Source organism: Camelina sativa, chromosome 18, assembly GCF_000633955.1.
Source record: "Camelina sativa cultivar DH55 chromosome 18, Cs, whole genome shotgun sequence".
In the NCBI taxonomy this organism is placed as follows: domain Eukaryota; kingdom Viridiplantae; phylum Streptophyta; class Magnoliopsida; order Brassicales; family Brassicaceae; genus Camelina; species Camelina sativa.
Window position 1 is genome coordinate 3,423,187 of NC_025702.1, and position 13,494 is coordinate 3,436,680.

The 13,494-nt window shown below is 46.0% G+C and overlaps 1 protein-coding gene across 2 annotated transcripts in view; it reads left to right on the forward strand.

Moving 5' to 3' along the window:
• The window catches only part of LOC104760431, a 2,781-nt gene extending 780 nt beyond the window's left edge, over positions 1 to 2,001 (forward strand). The window contains exons 2-6 of one of the 2 annotated variants that reach the window (XM_019240350.1): positions 25 to 167; positions 254 to 358; positions 487 to 615; positions 1,032 to 1,520; positions 1,618 to 2,001. In XM_019240350.1, coding sequence (XP_019095895.1) covers positions 25 to 167; positions 254 to 358; positions 487 to 615; positions 1,032 to 1,520; positions 1,618 to 1,723 — 972 coding nt within the window. In that variant the 3' untranslated portion in view covers positions 1,724 to 2,001. The remainder of the gene's footprint in view (positions 1 to 24; positions 168 to 253; positions 359 to 486; positions 616 to 1,031; positions 1,521 to 1,617) is intronic. The other variant, XM_019240349.1, reaches the window with a different exon arrangement.

Genomic DNA, 13,494 nt, shown 5'->3' on the forward strand with positions numbered 1-13,494 from the left:
TTCTACAAGCTTGATGCCACCGTGGTGAATGGTCTTAAAGGAAAATTCGGGGATAACTTCAGGGATCTGGTTGAAAGATATCAACATGAACCAAAAAGAATACAGAAATGGACGGAAGCTTTGAATTCAACTTCCCAAACATTTGACATGCCCTTGCCAGCATACAGGTCTCCCACTATATGTTCTTTATCAACATTATAATGGTAGCTAGCTAGATTGTATCATTTATTTAATGTGTTTGGATAACTTTCAGGATTCTGGAAGAAAAATATCGACATGAACCAGAAACATTCCAGCAATGGAAGTCAGCTTTGAATTCTATTTTCCCAAAGTTATCCTTGACTTTGTCAAATTACAGGTTTTTATTTTCCACTTTGATAAAATGGTGGATCTTCTTAATTAAGATATATATTTTTTTTTGTGTTCGGATACGAATTGAAGAAAGCTTTTTTTTTTTTGTTTATATATTTATTTTGCATATCAAAGTGAGACATCCGAGAACGATTTCATAAGCTTAATCTGCAAAGGAATGAATGGCAATAGAGGAGAAGAAAATAGTGACTGTTTATTGGTCCCAGCAAGGGGACTCAGTCTCAGTAAGCACGAGGCACCAAAGTAAGTTTTTCCTTAAAAACAGAACAGAAATCTACAAACATCAAAGCTTTTTATCGGTGAAAACATTACTGTTTTTTGTTTTCTTATTGGGTTGACTAGTATATCATATGAATAGCCAAATAATGTAATAAGTGAATAGTTGTGAGGGAATCAAAATAAACTAGAACTAAAAAAACTTTTTTTTTTAGTATAATTATAAAAACACTGAAAAGCTAAATTTAGTATAAGATCACATATATATATATATATATCTATATCTATATTTCTAACACATTAGTATTATATAATGGAATTATTTTACCAACGTAAAAATTTGATAAATATTCGGAATTGTAAAAAATAGTGGAATCATATAGTATATATTTAATATGTGATAAACTGTCTTTTTTTTGGCATTGTCCTCTATATATATAAAGCTCTCTCATGGCTGCTTCGTCTTCGGTTGTGAGACCCAACTCGTTGGGGCCTCAAGTTTTCATCAACTTCCGGGGAATAGAATTGCGCAGAAACTTTATAAGCTTTCTCTACGCTGCCTTGAAAGAAGCGGATATAAACGTCTTCATAGACGAAGACGAGCATTTGGGATCAAATTTGGTTAACCTATTGAAAAGAATAGAAGAGTCTGAGATCGCTTTAGTGATCTTCTCCAAGGATTACACAAGTTCGCATTGGTGCTTAGATGAGCTGGCCAAGATCATGGAACGTAAGGATCAAGGCCGTCTCATAGTGGTTCCCATCTTCTACAAAATTGAACCTTACGTTGTGAAACAACTTAAAGGAGAATTTGGGGATTGTTATCGGGATATGAAACGCGGTCATCAACACCAACGAGACAGAACTCAGAAATGGAAGGAAGCTCTAGTGTCTATTCCCGAAATAAAAGGCATGGTCTTGCCAGAACGAAGGTACTTTTTCTTTTCTTTTTGTCAAGTAGAATATACATCTAGAACCTGATAAGCTTTCTCTTGTTGATATTTATATTTCACTTGTATGGTATGACAGTAACGTGACCGATAGAGAGTTCATAATCTCGATGGTCGACAAGATTCAGATATTGTTGGAGGATATGACCGGCAGAGGAAACCTAGAAAGAAACAGAACGATGTAATGTAACGAAACAAGGAGTTATTTGTGTGTTTAGTCTTTCTTTTTGTTTTTCCTTTTTTTCCTTCTTTAAAAATATTGTAAGCTTCTAGATTATTGTGCGTGACTTTCAAGTCTATGGGTTTGATTTAACCTCGGGTCGGTTGTGACCATGCCTATATAAGAGTTTTGTTTTTCTCTTTGATGTTTCCGATTTTGATAAGAAATCATGTGCTGATTCGAATAGCTTCATCAGATCTTCCAATGGTTGGAAGAAAACTCAAAATTTGTGAAAGTTCCCTACTGGAGTGGTTTGACCAAGTGTTTACTAATTTTTGTATACTAGGTTTGGGATTTGAATTTCAATGAATGTACTTTCTTGCAAATTAACCGTGGGAAACTTATGGGGAGGTCCAAAGTGTCGTTTGAAAAGCTGATCGTCGTAGTGTCGTGTGTTGCCGAGAGATCATGTCCATCATACGGGATGTCGTTCATGCATAACCGTCCGTTCTACATCCAAATATGAATCTGATACCAAATGATGCGGAGTAGAAGGTGTGAAACAGAGGTACAAGTTTTGTGACAAAGGCTTGAACTGCATGTGTGAAGATGACGATGGCTCTGTTTTAACACAAGAACAGTGGAGTATTAAAATTTAAATGATGGAATCAAAGGGGATAGAGATGAGAGTCCTCCTCTTACGTCCTACACAAGGTAAGATCTTTATGAGCAATTTAGGTGATCATAAGCTCTATTTATAGAGCTACGTAAAGACTCACGAAACTTAAACACCGACTCTTGCTTGCTGGGTGACATGAGATTCTTAAAGATGAATGATTTGTGTTGTTATATTACGTGACCTAAAGGTCTATATTTATACAAGTTACAGACGATCGAATTATGTAAATATCTCAACCAATAAGTAAATCTAAATATACATATTCTCCTAAATACTTGGCTATCAAGACTATCCTTAATATTGGGTAAGCAAACAGTAGATAAGGTCCATCAAGGTCAGGGGCAGACCTAGTAAGAGAGAAAATCTTCGGCGGAGTGCAACAGAGGAGAGCACGACGTGAGATGAAGAAGATACATTTATAGATTTCGAACATGCTTTAGGGAATCTTCAACCCTACACTATTTTAGAGTCAAATCTCTATTTTAGAGCAACATTTGCTCCAACCCTACTCTATATTTTATTCTAAAATAGAGAAAATGATAGGATTGCTCTATATATAGAGCAAATCTATTCTCACCTCTATTTTTTTTAGATTAACTCTATTTTAGAGTTGAAATTAGAGTGATACATTGGAGGAAAACGATGCTCTATTTTACAGAAAAAATAGAGATATACATAAAAAATAGAGATATACATTAGAGATGATCTTAGAACATATTCATGCGAGAATGTAGCTAGTCTGATACGAACAAGTAGGTCATATCACATGAGAATGTTTTCCAAAACCAAATCCAAAAAGGCAAATCGGTAACATTTGTGGATCGTGGTTAAACCGGTCGTTAACCTTTGACTTCACAAATGAAATTTGAGCACATAACTAAATTTAACGGTTTTAACCGTGGGTTTAATACGGTTAAAGAAACAAGTTAAACCGAAAGGGAGATTGAATTACGGTTGAACCGGTACAGTTGAACTGGTACGGTTAAGAGGACATTGAGATAAACCCTTATTTTGTGAAGCTCCGGGAGAGAAGTTGATCACCGACGCACGGGAGGAGAGATGGCACCACAAGGCTTCGTGGAGAGTTAATGGCCGCTCCTCCTACCTTGTCACGGATCTTTGAAATCATCGATTCTCTTGAGATCTATTTTGGTTCCTATGTGTTCCTCTCTGTTTCCTCAATGATCCTATGTCTCTGTCTCAGAGCTTCGAGATCTTTCTTCTCTATGTTTGAGGTAAATATATGATTCTAGACTTGAAAATATGTTCATGAATCTAGAAGACATTGTAAGAGATAAACCCATAAAATTAAAATTGATCTTCGTATTCGTCGGCGAGTTAGAACATAAAAGGATTGATTGGTTTTTTTTGTTTGGTATTAAATATGATTTACATGTTAGGCATTTTTGCTTAGGTGTATTAATTGTTATAATTTGACTGGTTATTTATTTTAAATGAAGTGTCAGCATATACTGTTGGATATGGGCTTTGCCCCCAACATTTTGGCGTCCACCGTGGAGCCGAACGGAATCCTTTCATTTAACGAATAGAGTTTGAAAACAAAGGTGTTTTCGGAAAATCAGAAGCATGTCTCACACCGATCTCTCAAGTAACGAAAGCGTCGGCTCCTCCGCGCCACGATCTCCCGAAGCTCGCGTTGTGTCTCCTAGGCGAACCATTTGGGGGCGCACCCGTCCGAGGACAAACAGCTCCAAGGCGTCAATGGGACTGCAGTAGCTACGCTAGAGGACGCAACGCTCACTGACCGCGCAGCCGTAGGCGCTACGCGCGTCGCTCCAACCAACGGCGCTACGCCTTATGTCCGTGCGACCACTAACATCAATCCAACCGACCGCGAAGCCGAAGGCGCTACACACGTCACTCCAACCAACGGCGCTATGCCTCCTGTCCGTGTAACCCCTAATGTCAATCCAGTCGACCGCAAAGCCGTAGGCGCTACGCGCAACGATCCGACAAATGGCGTTATCCCACCTGGTCGTGTAGCTGCTGGCGACACTCCGAATAACCGCGAAGCTATAGGCACTACGCCCATAGCTCATCGTCACCACACATCCGCACGCGTTAACATCAGCCAAGCCGCACTCAATGAAACCGTACGAAGAAGCCTGGATCGGATGAGTGGCCAAGTAGTGCAACAAGCGTCCCAAGGACAGAGTAACCACGCAAGGCGTCATGGGCGACAATCTGAGCCTCGAAACGAACAGAATGAAGACGCTATATGATGTGAGCAACAGACCGGAGACGCGGCCAGGAACACTCGCACCAGACCCGGACACCAACGGAACACTTGTATCACCCGCGGGACAACTCAGAGCCAACATGCCGAGGATCACTCCCGGTGCAAACCACACGGAGCAAAAGCTCATCCAGGACTTCCAAGCAAAGGATCAACCACTTCGTCCAAGCCTTCGTCCAAGAAGACCAAAAGATCGACTCGGTTAAGGCAACCATCGGCGAGACCGTCTGTACGGTAGGATCATGACTTGTACTCTTTTTCCTTACTTCGGGGTTTTCCCATGAGGTTTACCGGAGAAGGTTTTAACGAGGCGACGAGTCCTACCGCACAACGCCGCGTTTAACCCAAGGACACATGCAACGCCGCGTTTAACATCGGTGACATGGCAATCCGCACTCGACCTAAGGATGCGGCCTTTCTTTTGTCTTTTTCCATTAAACTTTGCGTTTTGAACTTATCTAGAGTCTTCCCTTGTGAACGTTGGAATAGTGTGACGTGTGGCCTTGTTTAAACCACATAGAGGGCGATGTGTTCACCGTCTGTGGAGACGCGTCAAGGGAAACGTGTGCGGACCATAGCGAGTCCGCGTGTCCATAGTCCCCTCTAAACCCTTACACTATTTAAACTCCCAACGCCCCTAGCTTAGACTCTTTAGACTTGAATGAAATCATAATTTTCCAAAGAGTGAATCTTTGCTTCTTGTCTCAACCCTCTTTCTTGCAACAAAGTCCAAGACTTGGCTTGAAAGAAACCCTAGAAGGATCGATCAAGGATCGCTCTTCTTCTAGTCGGCGTACGATGCTCACCACCGCTCGTGTACACTGTCGGTTCAATCCGTACCGCTTCCCGCACACGGCGTTCTTTGATCGTTAGTTGTGTCCCACTTCGATTCCATCATACCCTAGAGAACCGAGGTCGAGTTTCTTACTCGGTTCACTAGCCACCGTCCGTACTCCCTAGTCCGTATGTCCGCTACCGAGTTCAGCCGTCCGTACCATCGATTTCACACCTCCTTACGTTCTATTCCGTATTCTACTCGTCCATTTCCCCTCAAAACTCGTCTCCATAACTCATCCTCTTTCGACTCTCATCCCACCTTCCTGTGTCCGAGAAAAGTACCTACCTTTCCGTCCGTCCAACGATGTAGAACTCCGTCCAACCTCTAGGCCTTCCGGCATTCACATCAGCTGGTATCAGAGCTAAAAGGTTCTACCCAAAGGATGTATCTTTCTGAAACCCCAGATCTTTTCTCTTCTATCGTTACAGTTTTCGTTTTTGTCAAGTGCGGTTCCTTATTTGCGTCTTTAGGGTCGCTTAGATCTGGTAGTACCACCGTTAGATCGTTTGTTTTTGTGTTTGTTCATCTTGTTTATCTGATTGTTCATCACTGTTCTTGACTAGGACGCGTTAGATCCATAAAGTATAGTGTTTTTGTCTCTAGTTTGTGTTGTGGTCCCAAAAGTTTACTTTTTGTGCGTGTGTTTGCTTTTAGGGGCGTGTGGTTGCTTTTTGTTAGTTATAGGTTGTACATTTGCCTTGCTGTCATATCAATCATTGACTGTCCAAATAATATCTTATCCAGCAACTTTGGACGCGTTTACTCACGAATATTCATTTTGTTTGACGTGGTACGTGACTCACTCGGCCAGCACATCGCGTACGGACCAAGTCCACTTCATCGTTCGAGAACCATCTCCCGATCGTGATATCAACTGTCTGTGACCTGAAGTCAGCTCTTTACATCAACCGTTCGAGATTTCAGTCCATCCATCAACCCCAAACACCGTACCACCGTCAGTCCATACGACCACCGTCTGTACCACGGACACTATGGACGCACAACAACCACCGGGGGTTCCATTACCACCGCCGGAGATCGGTGCCACCTTAACGGCCCTTCGCAACGGCATAGAACAACTAGCCAAACGAATGGTCCGACTTGAACTCGCCAACCCTCCGAGAGAGGATCCACCGCCCGTACGAAGACAGGGACACAAGCCGGAACAGAGTGACCAGTCCGACGACGAGTATGAGCCGCGTCCAAGGCAACGGAACCATCGCGATGACCGATACAAAGATGCTCCACGTCTGATCGAACCGGGGCACAAGCTGTCCGCTCTGACCTTTGCCGGCAAGTCCGACCCTAAGGCGTACCTCGACTGGGAGAGCCGAAAGGATCACATCTATTGTTGCTACAACTACCCGGAGATACGCAAGATTTCTTATGCCGTGGCAAAATTCACCGACTATGCGCTCACATGGTGGGACCTCTTGGTTGCTGAACAGCATCACAACCATGACCGGCCTATTGCCACTTGGGAAGTCATGAAAGCCGTTATGAGGCGTCGCTACGTCCCACCGCTCTATCACCGCGAGCTCTAAAAGAAATTTCGGAGACTCAATCAAGGCTCGCGGTCCGTTGAGGAGTATTACGAGGAGTTCGAACACCTAAGCAACCGACTCCAAGTAGAAGATACCGAGGAGTCCCTCATGGCCAGTTTCTCGATGGTCTACAAGATCGAATCTCGCGGAAGGTCGAGCGTCAACCGTACCAAGGATTTGAGGAACTATTGCATCTTTCGATGCAAATAGAGACCCAAATCAAGAAGAAGCTCGCAACTGAAAGCCAACCCCGAGGACAAGGTGTTCCTAACTGGTCGCCAAACGCATCGCCATCCAACCGGGCACAAGAGAAGTCTAAATTGGCCGTTGTCGACTCGCGGTTTAAGCCTAACGATCCGACCAGGGAAAGCTGACAAGATCCCCGCAAGACGACCAATGACGTGCGGAGCCGAGACATCATTTGTTACAAATGCCAAGGCCAAGGCCATTATGCCCGCGACTGTCCGAACGCCCGTACCATGATCATCACCGAGTCCGAAGGAGTATTGACCGAGGGACAAGACCAAGATATGGCAGACATGGAGGAGGCCATAGCCGAACCCGACAATGGGGAACTTCTCATGATCTGACGTATCCTCGATGAGCCGGATGACTCCAACCAGCGCGACAATATCTTTCACACGCGACGGTGAGCGGGAAGGTATGTGGCTTGATCATTGACGGAGGCTCCTACACGAATGTAGTACCTATAAGCTTAAGTGGTTAGACGATAAGACCGTGATACGCGTGAAGGACCAAGTCCTCGTACCATTTATTGTAGGACCGTACAAGGACCAAGTCCTATGTGATGTAGTAACGATGTAAGCTAGCCACCTCTTGTTAGGCAGACCATGGCAGTTTGATAAGGGAACATTGCATTGCGGCCGCACCAACCAGTATACGTTTGTACCCGATAACAAACGTATAAACCTAAAAACCTTAACTCCAACACAAGTTAGGGGAATGCAAATGAAGCTTTCTAAAGATTCGGACCCTAAAATGAACTTCCTAATTCAGTCAAGTGACGTTAGAAAGTCTATTAGGGACTCCAACCAAGTCTTATTGATGGTTTTTAGAGATTTTTTGGTTGAAGGAACATGCGACTTAGAGGACACACTTCTGGACGTCATTAAGGACGTGCTTAGGAGATACTCGGACGTGTTCCCGGATGAACTGCCCGAAGGCTTACCACCACTCAGGGGCATTGAGCACCAAATTAAATTGGTTCCCATAGCACAATTTCCCAACCGTCCCGCGTACCGAGTAAACTCGGACAAAGCCAAGGAGTTAGAGCAACAAGTGTCCGAGCTCATGTCCCATGGCTATGTCCGAGAAAGCCTTAGCCCATGTGCCATCCCCGTCCTGCTTGTTCCGAAGAAAGACGGATAATGGCGCATGTGCGTCGACTGCCGGACCGTAAACAACATCACGATCAAGTACCGGCACCCTATTCCGCGACTGGACGACATGTTGGACGAGTTGAGCGGTTCAACCATTTTCTCCAAGATCAACCTCAAAAGTGGTTACCACCAAGTGAGGATGAAGGAAGGAGATGAATGGAAAACCGCCTTCAAAACCAGGCAAGGTTTGTACTTTGTACGAATGATTGGTTATGCCATTCGGTTTAAGTAACGCACCCTCTACCTTTATGCGGTTAATGAACCATGTTTTGAGAGCCTTTATCAACAAGTTCGTTGTTGTTTATTTCGATGATATCCTCGTTTATAGCTCTTGCCTTTCAGACAATGTCGATCACTTGGAGCATGTTTTAAACACTCTCCGCGAAAAGCAACTGTACGCCCAACTTGAAAAAGTGCGTCTTTGCTGCTAATGAACTTGTCTTCTTTGGTTTTGTTGTCAGTGAACAGGGGCTAAAGGTAGATGGCGAGAAGATCCGAGCCATAGAAGATTGGCCCACACCAACTAGCATCTCCCAAGTCCGATCGTTCCACAGACTAGCCAGCTTTTACCGCCGTTTTGTACGAGAATTCAGCACCGTCGCCGCACCCCTTACCGCGGTGATCAAGAAGAACCAGGAGTTCAAGTGGGGAGCCGAACAAGAACGAGCCTTCTCGGAACTCAAGAAGCGTCTCACTCAAGCTCCTCTCCTTGTCCTGCCCGACTTCAATAAGACTTTCGAGGTGGAATGTGGCGCATCCGGCGTTGGCATTGGAGTCGTTCTCACACAAGGCGGTAAACCAGTGGCCTATTTCAGCGAGAAGCTCAGCGGTGCAACCCTCAACTATTCCACTTATGACAAGGAGCTGTACGTGCTGGTCCGTGCCATGGAGACTTGGCAGCATTACTTGCTAGCTCGGGAGTGTGTAATTCACATGGACCATGAGACTTTGAAGCATTTGCGCGGCCAAACCAATCTCAAGAAGAGGCATGCTAAATGGTTGGAGTTCAGCAACATCGTAGCCGATGCCCTTTCCCGAAGCACGCCTTGACCACTACCATGGACGCCAAAGTATTGGGGTTTGAGAGCATGAAGGACACATACACAGATGATGCTGAGTTTAGGGAATGTTTCAAGAACTTTGGCAAAGGAAACTATGCGGAGTTCTATGTGTATGAGGGCTACTTATTTAGAGGGCGGCGCATTTGCATACCAGCCGGCTCTATCCACGACCTATTGATCCGAGAAGCGCATAGTGGAGGTCTGACCGGACATTTTAGCGTGGCCAAAACTCTAGCACTGCTAGAAGAGCACTTCTTCTGGCCAGGGATGCAGAGCATGATCGAGAAACATTGCGGGCAGTGCGTAGTGTGCCGAGCCTACAAATCCACAACTCATCCCCACGGACTCTACACCTTGTTACCGGTCTTGACAGGTCCTTGGGTCGACTTGTCCATGGACTTTGTCCTCGGATTGTCACCCATACATCGGAAGGACACCATTTTTGTAGTGGTTGGTCGTTTCTCCAAAATGGCCCACTTCATCCCATGCCACAAGAGCAACGACGCAATGCACTTAGCCAACCTATTCTTTAGCCTTGTGGTCCATCTTTACGGTCTTCCCCGGACGATCATTTCGGACCGGGAACCAAGATTCCTTGGTCACTTCTGGCGTACTTTGTGGAAGAAACTGGAGACAAAGTTACTCTATTCCACCGCCGCACACCCTCAAACCGACGGACAGACCGAAGTTGTCAACCTGACCCTTGGTACGTTACTACGTACAACTATTGCGAGCAACAAAGGGACTTGGTTAGAATGCATCCCACTCATCGAGTTTGCCTACAACCAAGTGGTCATTCGGCCACCAAGAAGTCACCGTTCGAGGTCGCCAATGGGTTCAAACAATTGACCCGATGGACTTGTTACCATTGCCTCCAGACGAGACCGAATGCCAAGACGGAGCCACTAAGGTCGAACTGGTCAAACGTTTGGACGAAGAAGTCCGAGCCAACATCGAGAGGAGGAACGAACAATATGCCCGTTACGCCAACAAAGGACGCAAGGAAATGCTCTGCCAACCTGGCGAATGGGTGTGGCTACACATTCGGCCGGAGAGGTTCGCCTCGAAAAGGAAGGACAAGCTCAGCCCGCGAGGCGACGGACCCTTCCGGATCTTCGAGAAGATCAACGACAATGCCTATCGACTTGACCTGCCTGGTGAGTACCACACATCAACATCGTTTAATGTTGCTGATCTTGTTTCGTTTGATGCAGGTGATGACAAAGATGTTTTGGGGACAAAACCTTCGCAAGGGGGAGGGAATAGCTGATGTGAACGCCGGACGGCCTAGAGGCTCGGACGGAGTTCTACATCGTTGGACGGACGGAATGGTAGGTACTTTTTTCAGACACAGGAAGGTGGGATGAAGGTAGAAAAAGGATGAGTTATCAAGACGAGTTTTGAGGGGAAATGGACGAGTAGAATACGGAAGGAGGTGTGAAATTGATGGTACGGACGGCTGAACTCGGTAGCGGACAGACGGACCGGGGAGTACGGACGGTGGCTAGTGAACCGAGTAAGAAACTCGAGCTCGGTTCTCTAGGGGATGATGGAATCGAAGTGGGACACAACTAACGATCAAAGAACGTCGTGAGCAGGAGGCGGTATGGATTGAACTGGCGGTGGTGAGCGTCGTACGCGGATTAGAAGAAGAGCGATCCCGGATCGATCCTTCTAGGGTTTCTTTCAAGCCAAATCTCGGACTTTGTTGCGAGAAAGAGGGTTGAGACAAGAAGCAAAGATTCACTCTTTGGAAAATTATGATTTCATTCAAGTGTAAAGAGTTTAAGCTAGGGGCGTTGGGAGTTTAAATAGTGTAAGGGTTTAGAGGGGCTAGGGACACGCGGACTCGCTATGGTTCGCACACGTTGCCCTTGACGGGTCTCCATAGACGGTGAACACGTCGCCCTCTATGTGGTTGATCCTTTGCTTAGAAGTCCTGGATGAGCTCTTTCTCCGCTTAGTTGCACCGGGAGTGATCCTCGGCATGTTGGCTCCGAGTTGTCCCGCGGGTGATACAAGTGTTCCGCTGGTGTCCGGGTCTGGTGCAAGTGTTCTTGGCTGCGTCTCCAGTCCGGTGCTCACATCACTAAGGCTCCACACTCCGCGAGCTGAGCACCACACTCTGCGAGCTGAGCACCACACTCCGCGAGCTGAGCACCACACTGCGCGAGCTGAACACCCCATTCCACGCTCTGAGCACCACACTAACGGAAGGCCCTGACTCTCATTGATTGTCGTTGGACCCAGTGGCGAGCAGCCAAGAGTGCATTTCCAAACTGACTAGATGCTCATGGATCAACGTGCATTTCCAAATTGACTCGAGAGCGCTGAGAATCGTGCCCTTCAGTATGAATTTCAGCAGATGTAATCTCGGATGAAGAAGATTACGTCTCAGATGCACCGCGTAACAAGCGTGACACCAGAGCTCGAAACCGTGCTAGCAGAGGCGCGACGTTCACCTTTCACTATGAGAGTATCAGGTGTCAGAGTAAGACGCAACCCCGATACCAACAAGAACAAGCCGATACGATACGACGGAAAGGGGGATCCCACTGTCTTCCTGAAGTCGATGTCCATCAATATTGGTAGTTCGTACTTTTCACCAGAAGAGGAAGACGCGGGATGTTGTCAACTGTGCGTCGAAAGCTTAACTGGTGAAACATTGAACTGGTTTTCAAGGCTGAAGGCCAATTCGATCGATGGCTATGAAGCACTCACAACTGCCTTCCTTCAGCATCATCAATGCTTCATGCATGTCCGTGCATCAAATGCCGACTTATGGAGAATGCACCAGAAGCAAAACGAGTCGCTGCGAACTTTCATGGCCAGGTTCAAAGGAGTCGTATCTCAGCTCGCTATCAGCGATGACGCCGCAATAGGAGCTCTAAAAAAAGCACTTGCTCGCGGAACCATTTTCAAGGAAGACCTAACAATCTTACCCGTCACATCCTTGGGCGAAGTCCTTGCACGCGCAAACCAATACATCAAGGTGGAGGAAGACCAAGGAAAAGGAAACCCCAATCAGACTGATGCGGTAGAAAAAGTGCCCGAAAAAACCCCAAGCTCGAAAAACAAGACTGTAGAAGAGTAATATGAGCCTCGCCAGCATTACAATAGAGACTATGCCAAGGGTGAGAAAGGAAGGAAGGCGATGATGTTCGCTATCGATGAAAATGAGGAACAGCAAGGCAAGCGTTGGTCCTACCTACAAAGGCAAACACGGTTATTGCGAATTCCACAAATTTGGCGGACATTCCACGAAAGACTACAAAACAGTTCAATACCTTCTGCTTCACAAGTACAAGAGAGGTGACATCGATGTAGAGCGAGAACGGAGAAAGGTTAACGCGCATAAGGATAACACGTACTGTTTGGCAGACCAGCAACAACACGAAAGGCAGCAGGAAGAGGAAGCAGCGACACAAAATGACCGAGCATATGCACAGAATGACCGAGCACGAGATATCGCTCGCCTGCCTCCACCCCTGAAACGAAACCATGACGCGGAAGGACACGACGAACCACCAGCTCCTCGCCAAAGGATCAACATGATCATGGGCGGCTTGTCAACATGTCGCGACTCTGTTGGGTCAATCCAAGCTTACTGCCGCAAAGCAGAAACAAAACGCAGGTGGCACTCCCATAGCAGCATGTTCGGTCAATGTGATATTCAAGGACGTTCTGATCCAGATGGAGATTGATCTTCGCAGCACGACTCATGAAACGCAACCACTGACGGGATTCGATGGCGTAACTATAATGACGGTTGGAACCATAACGCTTCCAATTTATGTCGGCGGAACAATGCAATGTTTCAAATTTGCAATTGTGGACAAACCCATCGTCTACAATGTCATTTTGGGAAAACCCTGGCTTCACAAGATGCGCGCCGTCGCTTCAACTTACCATAATGCGTCAAGTTTCCAAATGCATACGGTTATACGCGGCGCAGAGACCCTCTGATGGCACGGACTTGTTTCATCATCGAGAAAAAGATGCGCAATGCAAGAGAAT